The sequence below is a fragment of the Balaenoptera physalus genome, assembly GCF_965194825.1.
Source record: "Balaenoptera physalus genome assembly, chromosome: 20".
NCBI classification, from domain to species: Eukaryota; Metazoa; Chordata; class Mammalia; order Artiodactyla; family Balaenopteridae; genus Balaenoptera; species Balaenoptera physalus.
In genome coordinates this window covers 64,565,638-64,579,888 of record NC_138901.1, presented here as the reverse complement: position 1 = coordinate 64,579,888, position 14,251 = coordinate 64,565,638, and the positions used below count along the sequence as shown (strand labels likewise).

Here is a 14,251-nt window from a genome sequence, read left to right as displayed (position 1 = left end):
GCCCTTTCTGGGGAGGTGCGTCTCCCTGCAGACCAGGTGACCTACCAGGACGAAGGGCTCTGGGGACACGGGACATCCAGGGATAAAGCGGGTCAGCCATCCTGCTCACACTCTGTCCTAGAAGGCGGTGTGCGGGGCAATCCCTGGCCCTGTTTGCGGGGTGAGGGCACGAGGGGAAGGTGGGGAGGAGCCGGCTGGTGGGGCCGCGCTCAGCAGGGGGACCGGCGGCGAGGAAGGAGGGAAGGCTGGTCCAGGCCCGGGACAGGGCGGCCTTCTCCTGCAGGTGGGGGAGGGAGCATGTCGGGGAGGTGTGGGCCAGGGCCGAACAGCGAGCTCTCTGCGGGGTCTGGACGTGCCCAGGCACGGCCGAGCACCTGGACGCGAGGTCCTGGCACCGAGGAGATTCTGGGCCAGACAGAGACACAGGTGACACAGGGACCGCCCCAGCTGGCCCCTCTGCAGCACCCGTTCTTCCCAACATTAACCCATCCGCGCACCTGGCGGGCTCATCCCCCCGCCCCCGCGGGCCACTCAGCACCCCAACGGCGGGGTCCCCGAGAGCACTTGTGGGGTGAGTGAGTGAACAGATGACAGGCAGAGGAAGAGGAGGTCATGGCAGAGACGGGGCCAGGGACACCCCACGAGAGAGGGCGGGAGGCCCCCTGCAGGCGCAGCAACAGGGATGCTGGGGCCAGGGGGGCAGGCAGCGCAGCGCGTCCAGAGACGCCCCAGGAGCTGCGGCCCGGGGAGCGGGAGGGGGCCCAGCCCTGGGCAGCCACTCCCCAAACCTGGCTCCACCTGGAGGCTCTGGGGCAGGCCAGAGCTCCCCACAGCCCTTGCCTCCCCCTCCGATTCTGCACCAATTTCCACGGGAGGGTCTTCCCCACACGTCCAAACGATGCTGACATCAGCCGGGCGTGCTACAATTCAGCTCAATTCCAACACTCTCTACCTGGCTCACAGGACTCCGGAGACCAGTTCACTCACTAGATGGCAGGTGCGTTACGCAGGAAGCTAAAGCACACAGACCCACGGCCGGGTGAGAGGCCGCGCGGCCTCGCGGGAGGGCGCCTGCAGGGACGGAGGAGCTCTGGGGGGCGGGGGAGCGGAGCTTGCTTGGTGGGGAAACATCTTCAGGCCTCCTGGGGAGCTTTGGTCCCTCCTGCCTGAGTGGCCCTGACCTGACAGGCCCCGGCCAGAGCTGGGGTGGCCCGCGCCTCGCCCCACGGTGATTCTGCTCTCCCCCCACCCTCCCCGCGTCCCACTCAGCGCACCTTCCCCTCCCGCAGCACCAGACAATGAAGGGTAAAGGGTGTGGCAGCCGAAAATCAGGCTTAAGTGATGTCCACGTCCTGACCTCAGAACTGGTGGCAGTTGCCTGCTCAGCAAAGAGGGGGCTTAGCTTGCGTTCAGGGTCTTGAGATGGGAGTTGTCCTGGGTCGGCGGGGCCCTGACTGCTGTCCCCCCCCGTTTCCTTATAGGAGGGAGGCAGGCAGGGGGAAGATGCTGGCCTTGAGGACTGGAGCCGGGTCTCCTGGAGGGGACCCTCCCCTGGAGCCGGGGGGCGGACAGCCCTGCCCGCACCTGGATCTTGACCAGTACTGGTTTCAGGTTTCTGGCCCCCAGAGCCAGGGGAAAATATATTCCTGCTGTTCTAAAGTACCCAGCCTGTGGTCATTTGTTACAGCGGCACAGGAAACCAGCGGGGCGTATGAAAAAGGCCGTGTGTCCATCCCGGAAAGGAGACCAGTCTGTCTGTCGGGAGGGCACGCATATGTCTGCGTGCTGACTGCAGCCTCTTTGAGATGAGCAGCCTGCCCCCACCCGCTCTCCCCAGATGAAGAAAAGACCTAACTCGTCAACCAGACGCAAACACGTCCTGTTCTGCCCCGGGGACCGAGCGGCCACCTGAAATGAAGACAGCGCGGAACGGTGTGTGCTGACGCCGAGCCCAGGCTCGTTCAGCAGGCCGCCCTCGAGGTGAGCACAGGACGTCCACGGCTCTGCATCGGCAGACGCCTCGGGGGGCGGCCCGGGGAGCACGCCTACCGCCCCTTCCACCCCACCAGAGATGCCGGACAGCAGACCAGAAACCCCTCGGGCTTCCCCCACATCCTGACAGCGGAGGGGTGTCTCCGAGAAGGGCTGGCAGGAGGGACTGCTCAGAGCCCACTCCCCACCTACCTCCCACCCGGTCAGCCCCCCAGGCCCCCAGCCTCCGCGCGGCCCTGCACCCCCAGAAGACCCGGGCGCAGACCTGCCTCCCGTTTCTCTTGCTGTCAGCTCCTTGCTGCCCCCAGCACCCCTCAGCCCGAGGGCTGCAGACCACTCTGCAGGAAGCCTCGATCAGGAAAAGTGATGATGTTTATGGAGCACGCCTGCTGCGGGGGGCGTCATGAGAAGGCGGCTTCCCTGCGTGTGTGGCAGGAGGGCAGCAAACCCCAGCTGAGAGCTGCTGTCCGCTGAGGCCACGATGTCGTGGGACCCTGCGGTGAGGGGCTTCCCCGGGCAACGTCCTCCCTGGGGGCTGACCTCGACGGGGAGGCAGGAGGCCGCTCCCATGCTGGCCAGAGACAGACGAGGAGAGGGAAGAGCCACCCGTCCGTCCATCCGTCCCTCTGCACAGCCTGTCCTGGGGCACTTACCACATTCCAGAAGAGCGGATTGAAAGCGATGGTGAGGACTGCAGCCACAAAGTGGGGTTCTGAGGGGTCCACGTAGCCCAGCAGCCGGGTCATAACGCAGAGGTCTGCCTGCAGGGACAGAGCCGGCGTCAGCGGGAGACCTGCCTGCCCTGCCCAGCCCTACCTGGCCGGACACGGGAGCGAGTGACAAGCCCCAGAACTCGGAAACAAAGTTACCCTCCAGGAACAGGTCAGGAGGCTTGGGCACGTCCAAGTCCAGCAAAGGTTACTACAGTGTAATCTCATAAAACGGAAGATAAAAGCCGAAACCCAACCGGCCGTGTCGTGCCTGTCGGAGAGCGGCCGGGCCAGCGGCGGAAGCACAGGGAGGAAACCAGCGGCTCTGAGGATGAGCGTCCAGCACGCTGGCGGGGCAGCGACCCCGCCGGGACCCGTGCCTGCAGCACCAGGGTGACCAGGACCCAACAGAGGTGCTCAGAGGCCCCAGAGCCAACCCGAGGGGCCGACGTCCGTGGGAAGACGCTCAGCCTCCGAGAGCCAGGAAGAGGCAGATGCAGAGAGCAGCGGTGTCCTCTTCCCAGCCCCTGGACCGGCGCTCCTGAGCGTGGGGGTTCCCAACCCCGGGCGCCTGCCCCGAGCGCGCCCACACACGCGCACGGCTGCTCCTATCAGCACGCACGGAACGGGTGTGCACGCCGGGGGCTCGGGTAAAGCAGATGCGCCGTCCCCAAAGCAGCTAAACCAGGCAACTGAAACAGACCAGGTCTGGGTCAACCTGCCACGTTCTCAAACGCATGTCAAATGGACAAGGGCGCTGCAGAAGCCCAGAGCACCCTGCACCCACCACACAGCGCTGAGCGCCCCTCCCGTATGTGGAGAGGGCCAGCTTTGAGCCCCAGACTCACTGCCCCCTGTGTCCGGGCCGGGTCTCCCCACCTCCACGCTGTAGACCCTCCGGCCGGTCACTCTTTGCGGCCCCCACCCACTCCATGCCGGCCGCCCTCCCCAGCCGTGACAACCGAAAACGGCTCCAGACGTGGCCCAGATGTCCCCGGGGACAGAACTAAGACCCTGCCTCTAGGGACAAGAGGAGGAAACAGCTGGATGCGTCCAATGCTGAGTTCTCCCTTTAAAACCCATGAGACACTGCTGACGTCCTGGTGGTCAGTGTTCACTGAGTCCCTGCATTACCCTTTGTATTTTTCTTTTTCTTTTTAGAAATTCATGGCAGCTCTCCACACGCAATTCAGAATAACAGTAAGTCTCAACTGGAAGGTAAGTCACAAGCCTTGGCTTGCGGGGGGTGGGGGGGGGTGGAATCCACCAGCCGTGCCCAGGGTGCAGAGCTGGGGGGCAGCCGGGTGCGCACACCACGCTTCCTGCCAACGGCCCCCAGCCCTGGCCTGCCCCCCGAATCACCACGTCCAGCTTAGGGCAGCACACAAAACATGCTTCTCACCACTTGCAGACTCTTATGACAGCAACAACTCCCACGGGAGTTGATACAGCATTTCTGCAGACAAGGGTGTCATTGTCAGCCAGACTCCCTTTTATGGAGTTCCGTCCGAGGACGTCATTCCTCTGAACCAAAAGAATCCTCCTGCCTCCAGAGTGGCGAGCGTGTCCACGGGGAAGCCAATGTCCGCAAATGCCATGGCCCACAGGGGGCTGCAGCCTAGCCCCACTCAGCAGAGAGAAGTAAAACATTCTCTCCTGCAATCGTCCCACCAACCCTAGGAGCTAAACGTTACCATCCTGACATTTTACGGAGAAGCTCACTGAGGTTGCCGGTGGGTCAGACCTTCCAGGCCCCGCCACTCACAAAGCCTCGGGCTCCGTCACTTTCCACCGTGAGCCAGGAGCTGCTGCGGGGGCCAGTCACCTCTGCGAGGGTGGGAAATCCCACAGTCCCAGGCAAAACCCATGTGCCCTCATGCTGTGCCTCCTGCCCCACGGGTGACCCTGGGCTGGGTGACCCTGGGCTGGCAGGGCCAAGAGGAGAGAGGGTAAAGGGTCAAGAGCGAGGCCTGCCCACGTGGGGAGCAGGTGCAGATGGCGGCCAGGGTCTCCCGTTCACCCAGGCCCTGGACGGTAAGCAGGAGGAAGCCGGCAGACGGTCCAGTGGCTGCCTGGGGAGCAAGGTGGGGCACAGCCTGGGAGGGCGCAGGGCGCTTCCGGGGTGATGGAGCCTGGGTGGCGGGGACACGTGAGAGTTCTCCATCTGGGCACGATTTCACTACGTGAATTACACCTCAGGAAAGAAGGTCAGCAGGGGAACTGGGAGCTGCCCCCTCTTTCCCCGAAGGGCCCGGGGGAAACGCTTCAGACGTTTCTAAGGATTCCACTCCTCGCCATTCAGCAGACACTGAGCGTCCCCGGGAGGCTCCACTCTGGGGGTCTGCGAGCTAAGCCCCTGCAACAAGACCAGTGCGCATCTACACAAGTTCTCACACCTCACCTTGGGCCACCACCCAGCAAGACAAGCCCCGCTGTCGTGCCAGCTCAGAGATAATCAAGCCAGAGGCTCCCAGAGGCCAGGCCAGGCCAGCGCTTCCGGATTCCAGATCCCAGATTCCGGGTTCAGGCACCGGAGTGAGGATAAGTCCCGAACACTCCCAAGGAGGCCGGGCAAGTGAGCAGGAGAGAGACTGCTTCTTCGCCTTTAGGAGAGCAGAGGCGGAGGGGAAACTGAGGCATAGCGGTTAAGCAGTGACACTGGCTGAGGTGGCCAGCAGCAGACATCCGGCCGGGGCTCCCTGTTAGGGCTGAACTGGTCAAAACTGGAACCTCGGCCCCCGCCCAGGTCCCAGGGCCCTCAGTCAACCTCTCATCCAGGAAGTATCCGGTCACCTTGAGGGGGGATTTGCGTTGCCCAGAGAAGGGCCCACCAAGCAGGAAAGAATGACAGACAAGTCAGGTGGCAGCAGAGGGCCCCCTCCTGGCTTCCCGCTCCAGAGGCCTGCAGGTCCCCTCCCGGTTGCTGTCACCCCCAAAGCCCGCTGGGAAGGGTGCCCTCCCGGGTCAGGCAAGAGCAGAGCAGGAGGGTCCCAGACCCCCGCCCCGTCACCCTGTACCCCTGTGGGCCACCTCGACTAAGGGGAGGGGCCCAGCGGGGCCCACCCACCCTCTGCCCAACCTGATGAACGCAGCGGAAGTCCTGGCCTTCCGCTCCCAGTAACCCTAACAACGGAGCCCCCCCGGCTCCAAGGTCACGGGCCGCGGAGTCCCGGTGCTGGAACAGAGAGGAGATGGGCTACCTACCGCTGCCCGGGCAGCGCTCCCGCGAGGGGCTCACCAGCTAGAGCCGATGCCGCTCACCGTGTGAGAGTCAACATCACCCAGGGTCACATTGTGACATCCAAACAAACAGCAGGGGCCCAGGGAATCAAAGTCACATCGACCGCAGGTGGGACCCACGTACCGCTCACTGCCGAGGGAAGGGGACGGGGTGGGGGCAGCGGGGCGGGCCTCCAGCTGGACCCTCCGGCCCCGGGCCTTCTTGGTGATTCAGGAGACATTTACCGGGAAACTTCTGCTGCAAGCCCCGAGCCTGGCGCACACACAAGAAGGAGCGGCCACAAAGAAGCTTTATACTAAGGCGGCCACAACCTCATGGCCGGGGCACCAGGCACAGAAGGTCTCTGGGCAGCGGATAATCCAGGCTGGGCTGGGGGCTCCCCCTCACCCTCCGGGAGGGGCCACAGGAAGCTCCGTGACCCATCTCCGCCCAGGGGGATGAGAGGGGAAAACAGGTGCCAAGGTACAAGGGGCAGAGGGTGCTTGTAGGGCCCCTCCCTGTGCGCCTGATGCCAGCGCTACAGACAGATGCTCTCTGGAGGGGCCCTCGGGGAATGCTCCCTTCCTAAGGAACAGCCAGCGAGGGGTGCGGCCCACACGCTGGGATGGGGGGCGAGCCAGCCCTGGAGACCACCTGAAGGCTCTGCTTTCCTACGATACAGACAGCGGCCAGCGGCTGCCCCAGTGTCCCGAATCCATGACTCTTTCCAGGAAGCTGTTTATTCACACTCTTCCTCCAACGAGCCTGTCCTGGGCCATCTGCAGAGAGGCTCTGAGGGCCCGTGGGGTCCCGTGTCCATGGGGCAAGGTGGGCCCTTCCCGGGAGTGGGTCTGGGGCCTCCTCTCCTCTGCGGGGCCGTAAGCCGCAGACCTCTCTCTACATTCGCCCTCAGGGGCCCCGGACAGGCCCTGCAACGCTGGTGCCTAAATCTATTTACCTAAGGACGCATTCTGTGTCCAAGGCAGTAGTGACAGGAAGCCAGCTGACCGAGCCCTGGACAGGGCTTTGCAGAGGCGGCAGAGCCTGTCCTGAGACAGGGCCCAATGCCCTGTGGGAACCTGGGCAAACTTTGATGGGGGTGGCACTTCCTTCCTGGGACCATCAGGAGGATTAAGTGAGATGATACAGGAAGCTCACTTATTACTCTGTGACTGAGTCCGCCCACAACCCTGTGAGACATGCCCATTTTTCAGACTGAAAAACTGAGGCTAACACATGAAGCCAAAACAGGTAGGCAGAAAATCGGTGAGGACAAGGTGGGCCTGAGCACCAGCCCCCCATAACAGCAGGAGGCACGTCCCTCTCAAGTGCACATAAAAGAAAAAGAAAGAAAAGGTAAAAGTATGTATGTTCTTGAACCATAACAGAATCAAACTAGAAATCAATACCAGAAAGATCCTTGTTAAAGACCACAAGTAGGGGGCTTCCCTGGTGGTGCAGTGCTTAAGAATCCGCCTGCCAATGCAGGGGACACGGGTTCGAGTCCTAGTCCGGGAAGATCCCACATGCCACAGAGCAACTAAGCCCGTGCACCACAACTACTGAGCCTGCGTTCTAGAGCCCGTGAGCCACAACTACTGAGCCTGCGAGCCACAACTACTGAAGCCCGCGCGCCTAGAGCCCGTGCTCCGCAACAGGAGAAGCCACCACCATGAGAAGCCCACGCACCGCAACGAAGCGTAGTCCCCGCTCGCCGCAACTAGAGAAAGCCCACGTGCAGCAACGAAGACCCAACGCAGCAAAAATAAATAAATAAATACAATACAATACAATAAAAATAAAAATAAAATAAAGAACACAAATAGGGACTTCCCTGGTGGTCCAGTGGTAAAGAATCCGCCTTCCAATGCAGGGGATGCAGGTTCGATCCCTGGCCAGGGAGCTAAGATCCCACATGCTGCGGGGCAACTAAAGCCACAATTACTGAGTTTGCGTGCCTCAACTAGAGAGCCCGCGTGCCGCAAACTACAGAGCCCACGCAGTCTGGAGCCCACACACCACTACTAGAGAGAGAAGCCCTCACACCACTACTAGAGAGAAGCCCATGTGCCACAACAAAAGATCCCACATACCTCAACGAAGATCCCGCGTGCCACAACTAAGACCCAACGCAGCCAAAACACATAAATAAATATCTTTTTAAAAAAAGAAAAGAACATCCATACTGACAGACGGATGAGTAAAGCCCTACGATCATCTCAACAGAGGCAGAAGAAACCGAGGCTCTGCCCGTTTACGTGACTTGCCCAAGGTCTGGACTCTGACCCAAAAACACTGAAAACAAAAACTATGTCCTTGAGAACTTCACACAACAAGTCGTCCAGAGAAATGGCCTGATGTTTATTCTAACTAATGTGATAACGCCAAAAGAGTTTGAAAAACAACTCTGTGTAGCAGGCAAACATCTCTCCCTGGAAGGCAGCTCCTACCTGCCCCTGGGATTTGCCTCCCAAATGGTCACAGATGAGTCACAAACAGGGACTGTGCAGCCCAAGGGGCCTGTCGCCCAGCATGGTCTCGACGCTGCCTGAGCACAGGGGCCTTGCCTTCTGAAGAGCACCCACCCTCAGGTGGGCTGCACTTTACAGCTGACAAAGGTCCCATTTTACAGAGCAGGTAACTGAAGGGCCCCTCTTGACACCTACACCACCCATCGCTCACAAGGGCTGGAGAACCATCTGGAAACGGGCATGAAAGGGGCTCCCCGACTGTGCCCTGGCAGCCTGTGCTCCCAAAGAAGCCAGCACCCCGAGGCCCCACTGGAGCCCCTCAGTCCGGCTCCATCGCCCACCAGCCAGCGGGCTTCACTCAGCTGCCGAGCTGAGGAGCCTGGCTGAGTCCAGGGCAGGGAGAGCCTTGGTCGATGAGGCTGCAGCGGGGACGCGCGCAGCCCAAGGGGGGACTTTCTAAGCTCAAAACAAAGCCCAGGTTCCGCACCAGCTGGAGCAGGCCCAGGAGCTAGTGGTCAAGGGCACTGTGCCCATGGTTGCACGTCAGCACACGTGTGACTGCTGAGGACGTGCGGTGCCACGTGATGAAATGACATATTTTAAGTATTGGGTCAAATATATCGTCAAAAGTAATGCACCGATTTCTTACTTTTTCAACTGTGGCTACTAGAGTTTACATTCTCAGCGTGACATATTACCGCCAAGGGACGGCGTGGGGCCAACGCGCTGCCATCATGCAGCTCAGACGCCCGGCTGCAGAGGAACCATCCCGAGGATGACATCTCTCAAAACCAGACGTTTTCACTGAGGAGGGAGGAGGGCTGCCAAGTGGGACAAATACACAACATTCAACGTTGTTGGCAACAGGAAGCTTAACTGTACCAATAGGGCTGCAGTGGAAAAAACGGACTGTTAGCCAACGAGGGTCACCCTGACCTGTCCCCTGAAAGGTTCCCAGATCGCTCCAACTGCACAGACCCACAGGGGAGGGAAGAAGGGCAGAAAAGACCTTCCTCCACACACCCAGGAAATCTCCCCCTCCCCCACTGCTAGCTCTAGAACATAGGCCTTGCTCAGACCTGAGGGCAGGACCTTAACCTTGCAGCGGGGCCCACTGCCCCCTTGATTTCCACCAGAAGCCCCGAAGGCTTCCCCACCTCCGGTTAATGGTGTCCCATCCTTCCCCCGGAGTTCTCATCCGTGAAGCATCCACCCCAAGCCAGGCAATGCCGAGGGTCCCCTTTGGCATTCCAAGTGCCCTCTCCTTGCCCTTCTCAAGATCTGCTGGGATCGTCCTCCCAGGATGGCTGGTGACAATCCACTGGATCTGGGTGCCTATTACACAGGCGAGCTCACTCTGAACACGCCTGAGCCGTGCGGTGTGACCCAGCACTTCAAGGAAAGTTCCCTGAAATTATAAGTCTTCCTCTCTCCTTGGTTTCCCACCCATCCCCTGGGACTGTCCTGCACTCCCTGGGGACAGACGCTAGGCTTATCTTTGTTCTTGAACAAATACTCCTCCTCAAGGCCTTGGCTCTGCCAGCCCCCCCCCCCACCAGAGCACCTGGGCCCCCACCCCCCAGGGCATATCACTCAGGGCTCAGATGAGGTCACCTCCTCAAACAGGGACCAGCTATCTCAGGATCTCAACCCACCTCCCCACAAGCCAGTTTCTAAAACATTGACCAGCTTTATCTCCGGCAGAGAATTTTCAGTTTCCAGCCTCAGTGGAGTGAAAGGTCAGTGAGAGCCGACAAAGAATGTCGCCTGCCATTCCAGTCAACAAGGGAAGTTGCCCCCCCATCAAGCCATCAGCTGCTGCTGCCAACCCCACAATGCACCCTGAGGGGGATTCAGGATGGAGAAAAAGAGGAGACAGGCCCCAGGCAGTTAAGATGCAGATTTAAGGAATAATTTCAAGGAGCCCAGACTCTTGCATCTTCCCACAAATAGAAAAGTGCTAAAGTCACGTACAAGACTGTTTTTTTGTGATTAGCAGTAATCTTTTGATGTTCGACGTGGTTTTTTTTCCAGCAAAAACTCCTATATATCCTGGCTCCCCCTCAGAGCTACTGAGAGGCTCTTTCCGGGGCTATAGTCCTCAGTAAGGCCCCCAAAAAACACAACTCGCAACCATTAGGTTGTGCGTTTTTCTTCAGTGGACACCTGCTCTCGATCGGTACCGGCTGTACCAGTGAATGGACCACAAAAGGCGGCCTCTGGCAGGGACCTCTCGAGGGCTCCACGGGTAGTGGCTGACGCCGAAAAGGTGAATGTCTTGTCTCAGAGGAGACTCTAAGGGCCGGGGCCAGGGGCCCGGCTGGTCTTCAGAACCAGGTCCGGCCTGGCCCATCCCGGCCCGGCCCGCTAGGGGCTCCGCAGGCCGCGAACTCCCCGCCCGTCCACCCGGGAGGAGGCCTGTCCTCCGGCCTCAGCTCGGGGTGCCTCCTCCCCGGAGCCTAGCGATCCCGTAGGTGCACACGTGTACGCGCTCCCACGCGCGGATACGGGTGCGGACACGCGCACTCGCACTCACACACACGCACCCGCGGTCCCGCCCCGCCCCCGTTGCCTGGTAACGGCGACACCGCCCCCGGGCGTAGGCGGTGGCACCGCCCGCCGCGGACCCAACCGCCCTAGCGACCCCCCTCCCGGCCCCGCTGCTGGCGCGGTCGGTACCTTCCTGAAGTCCAGGTTGCCGAGGCCCCCGCAGCAGTCGGGCGCCGCCACCGAGCTGCGCATGGGCCCCGCCCGGCCCGGACCCATCGGCCGCGGGCCGCCTTGCAGGGACCAAGCGCGGGCCTCGCGGCAGCCCCCAACCGCCAAGACCGGCCCCATCGCGCCCGGGAAGCGCCGCCGGCCGCGGCGCTTTCCCAGTGACCGCGCTTCCCCGGCCTTCTGGGAAATGTAGTCCCCGTCCCCGCGCAGCGCCGCGCTCCCGGGCTCGCACCGGCCTCTCGCGGAGCAGAGAACTACAAGTCCCAGGGCCGCCCGTTGCGGCGCCGGCCAGTCCCGAGTAGGCCACGCGGCTGCTGGGCACCCCCGCCCGCCGGCCCCCGGCCCCCGGCTCCCCACTCGGCCCGCCAACTGACCTGGTGTCCCTGTCCTTGGCCGGCTGCGGCGGGTCGTAGGTTTAAGTAGCGCCCTGCACAGCCCCGCAGACCTGGACTTTGGCCGGCTCGGCCCCCCGCCCCTCCTAAGGCTGCCTGTGGCGGGGGACGGGCACACCCCGCAGCTCCCGCCCCCCCCCAACCGGTTGCGACCCCTCCTCCACTGGCCCTCGAGCACTCACCGGGGCTGCCCTCACTGTCCCCTGGGAGATGAGAGCCGAGCAGCAATCAAGGGTTATAGCTTGATGCGGGCTGGGATGGCAAAACGGGGGACACTGCCCTGGAATGCTCAGGGAAGGGCCCGAGGGAGGCCTGTGCGCAGGAGAAGGTGGCAGACATGCAAATTGCGGGGGCAGGAGGAGGGACCACCTGTGCAGGTGCCGGGAGACAGACAAGAGGGGTCCTCAGTAATCCGGAAAAGGCTGGGGTAGTGGTGGAGGGGGGACAGCGGGAGGGAAGGGGTTTAGAAAAGTAGGCGGGATTTTAGCTGGTTGGGTCCCAAGAGAGCCCCTTTTGTAGCTAGGTGTCACATACCTGGGAGCCCTGGCAGTCCCTCTGCTTCCTGATTCCGGCCCACTTCTCTCCCCCTTGGCCCTCAGCACCTACCAGCCCAGGGCGTCTGTGAGCTGCCACCGTGTGCCCACCCCTGTGCTGACCTTCACAGCATCCCTAGGATGGGGCAGGCCCACCAAGAGACAGGGAGGGTGCTGGCCTTGGTGCATGCACTAGCTCTGTGGTTGGAGGCAACTTTCGTTTTCTCAAAAGTAAAAGGGAAATACCTGCTGGTAAAACCCACGGCACAGGACCTGACCCGTGGGAAATGCTTGAGAACCACTGGCCACGAACGCGCTGGGTGCACAGCAGGTGCTGCAGGGCTGGTTCGCCCACTGACCACCCCATCAGGGTGTCCAGGCAGGGCCTTCCGGAACCAGAGCCAATTCTGGGGAGCCCGCCAAGGGGGAGGGCCCCCAGGAAGCACTCCCCCCCCCCCACTACAGTCTGTTTCACCCAAGCCCCAGTTTTCTCCCCACCTACCAGGCCACTCTCCTCCCCCCCCACCCCCCATTCTTTTATTAAGCCAGGAAAATTAGTTTTTGTGTGTTTGGTTTATCTGGGAACAAAGAAAGGTAAATGTCAGAGGTCACACCATAGCTGATGCAACTAGAGGAATCCACTCCTCCACCCCTAACCCACCCCCACCGCTCCCGCTCCATGAAAGGAACACACCCAGACGTGCAGAAGCCAAACTCAGCTTCCAGTGTGATCGATCGGGACTGTTCAGATCAAAAACCTCCTGCTGAAGATATCTGGGGGCAGAAGTCTTGCCTGGCCCTTTGAAAACTCCCAGGTCTGAGTGTGCAGGGGAGTCCCCAGGCCGACCTCTCTCGGGGGAATATGCCTTTTCCGGCATCCCTGGCAAACAGAGAAGTCACTTCTGAGGCAGCATGCTCCTCTGTTGGACAGGATGTTTGTTCCAGATCCCGACCCAAAGTCCCTCTTGCTGGAGCTTTAACAAACAGCCCCTTTCTACCCTCAGGGTTATCTCTCTTTGCCCCTTGATAGCTCTTCCGATATGGGAGCCATTTATCAGGAGTGTCTCCCAGTCAGCTCCAGGACAAACATCTCCAGATGACCTCTCTGGCCAGGAGTTTGACCTTTGCTGGGAGGGGATCAAAGCTAACAGCCATTTCTTTGCCGTCCTCCCTGCCCCAGTGGCCCTGGGTCTGACTGCCTGGCTCCCAGCAATCACCAAAAACAGCTTTTATTACTAAAATTAACATTTGCTTATTGAGTGGCCTTGGGTAAAACCTAAACCTTCCCCTACTGAGTCTATTTTCTGTTCATAAAATAGGTACGATAGTATCTCCCGAGTGAGGCTGTGGTTAGGATTAGCGGTAACGATGTGCACAAAATGCCCGGCACGCAGTAGGTTCTCAACAGATGCCTGTCTCCCTCCTTTCTATACAATCAAGATTCGCCTAAGATCATACTCCTGACACTCACGAACACGCTGCGGTTTAGGACTGGCCCATGACGGGGGCCCAGGAGAGCCGGGTACTAGCTTGGAGGCCTGCGAGTCCCCGGGAGGGCGTGGGTGAGGAGCCAGGCTGGGCAGCTTCCCCTGAGGGGTGGGGAGCAGGGGAAGGCTGGCGCGGTGGCGTGCACCGCAGGTCACCGGAAACCAGGTCATCGGGAGTTCTTTAAAACCAGGAGGGTACTGAGGGGCCGCGGCCATGATGCCCAGCTCCCCTCCTACATCCAGGCCTGATTGCCCTCACCCTGACCACGGCAGGTTCAGTAGGAGCCGGGTGGGAGCTGGGGCAGGGCAGCACTGCTCATAAAGAGTAAACCCTCCCTTCCACCGGGGCTTTGGGAGGAGCCCCTTCCCCAGCGACCTCTGTTGTTGGGAGGAGGGCTTCGCAGCAGACTCACCTGAATCCAAGGCCCAGGAAGCACCGGCAATCGCTGCGGGCTCTTTGCTGTGCCTGGCGCACCCCAGGCACACTCTCACCTCAGGACTTTTGCACACACTGTGCCTTCTGCCTGAAATGCTGCTCCCCTAGATGTCCTAAGAGCCCCTCCCTCACCTCCTTCAGGTCAAGTGCCACCTTTCCATCCGACTGGACTTGTCAGCCTCCCCCCACTCTCCATCCCCTTCCCAACTGTATTTCTCTCCAAAGCCTTTGTCGCCACCTAACAAATGTATTTGGTTTACTTATTTATTCTGTGTAGCATCAGTCACCCCGA

At 60.9% G+C, this 14,251-nt stretch overlaps 1 protein-coding gene across 4 annotated transcripts in view; it reads right to left on the bottom strand.

Annotated features, from left to right (window-relative positions):
* PEMT (phosphatidylethanolamine N-methyltransferase) overlaps window positions 1–11,507 on the bottom strand; it is a 46,958-nt gene extending 35,451 nt beyond the window's left edge. The window contains exons 1-2 of one of the 4 annotated variants that reach the window (XM_082441682.1): window positions 11,486–11,507; window positions 2,646–2,753 (exon numbers count right to left, since the gene is read on the bottom strand). In XM_082441682.1, coding sequence (XP_082297808.1) covers window positions 2,646–2,738 — 93 coding nt within the window. In that variant the 5' untranslated portion in view covers window positions 2,739–2,753; window positions 11,486–11,507. Of the gene's footprint in view, window positions 1–2,645; window positions 2,754–8,015; window positions 8,152–11,072; window positions 11,291–11,485 lie in introns of those variants that run through there. The other 3 variants (XM_082441681.1, XM_082441679.1, XM_082441680.1) reach the window with 3 other exon arrangements.
* Between the last annotated feature and the right edge of the window lie 2,744 nt (window positions 11,508–14,251).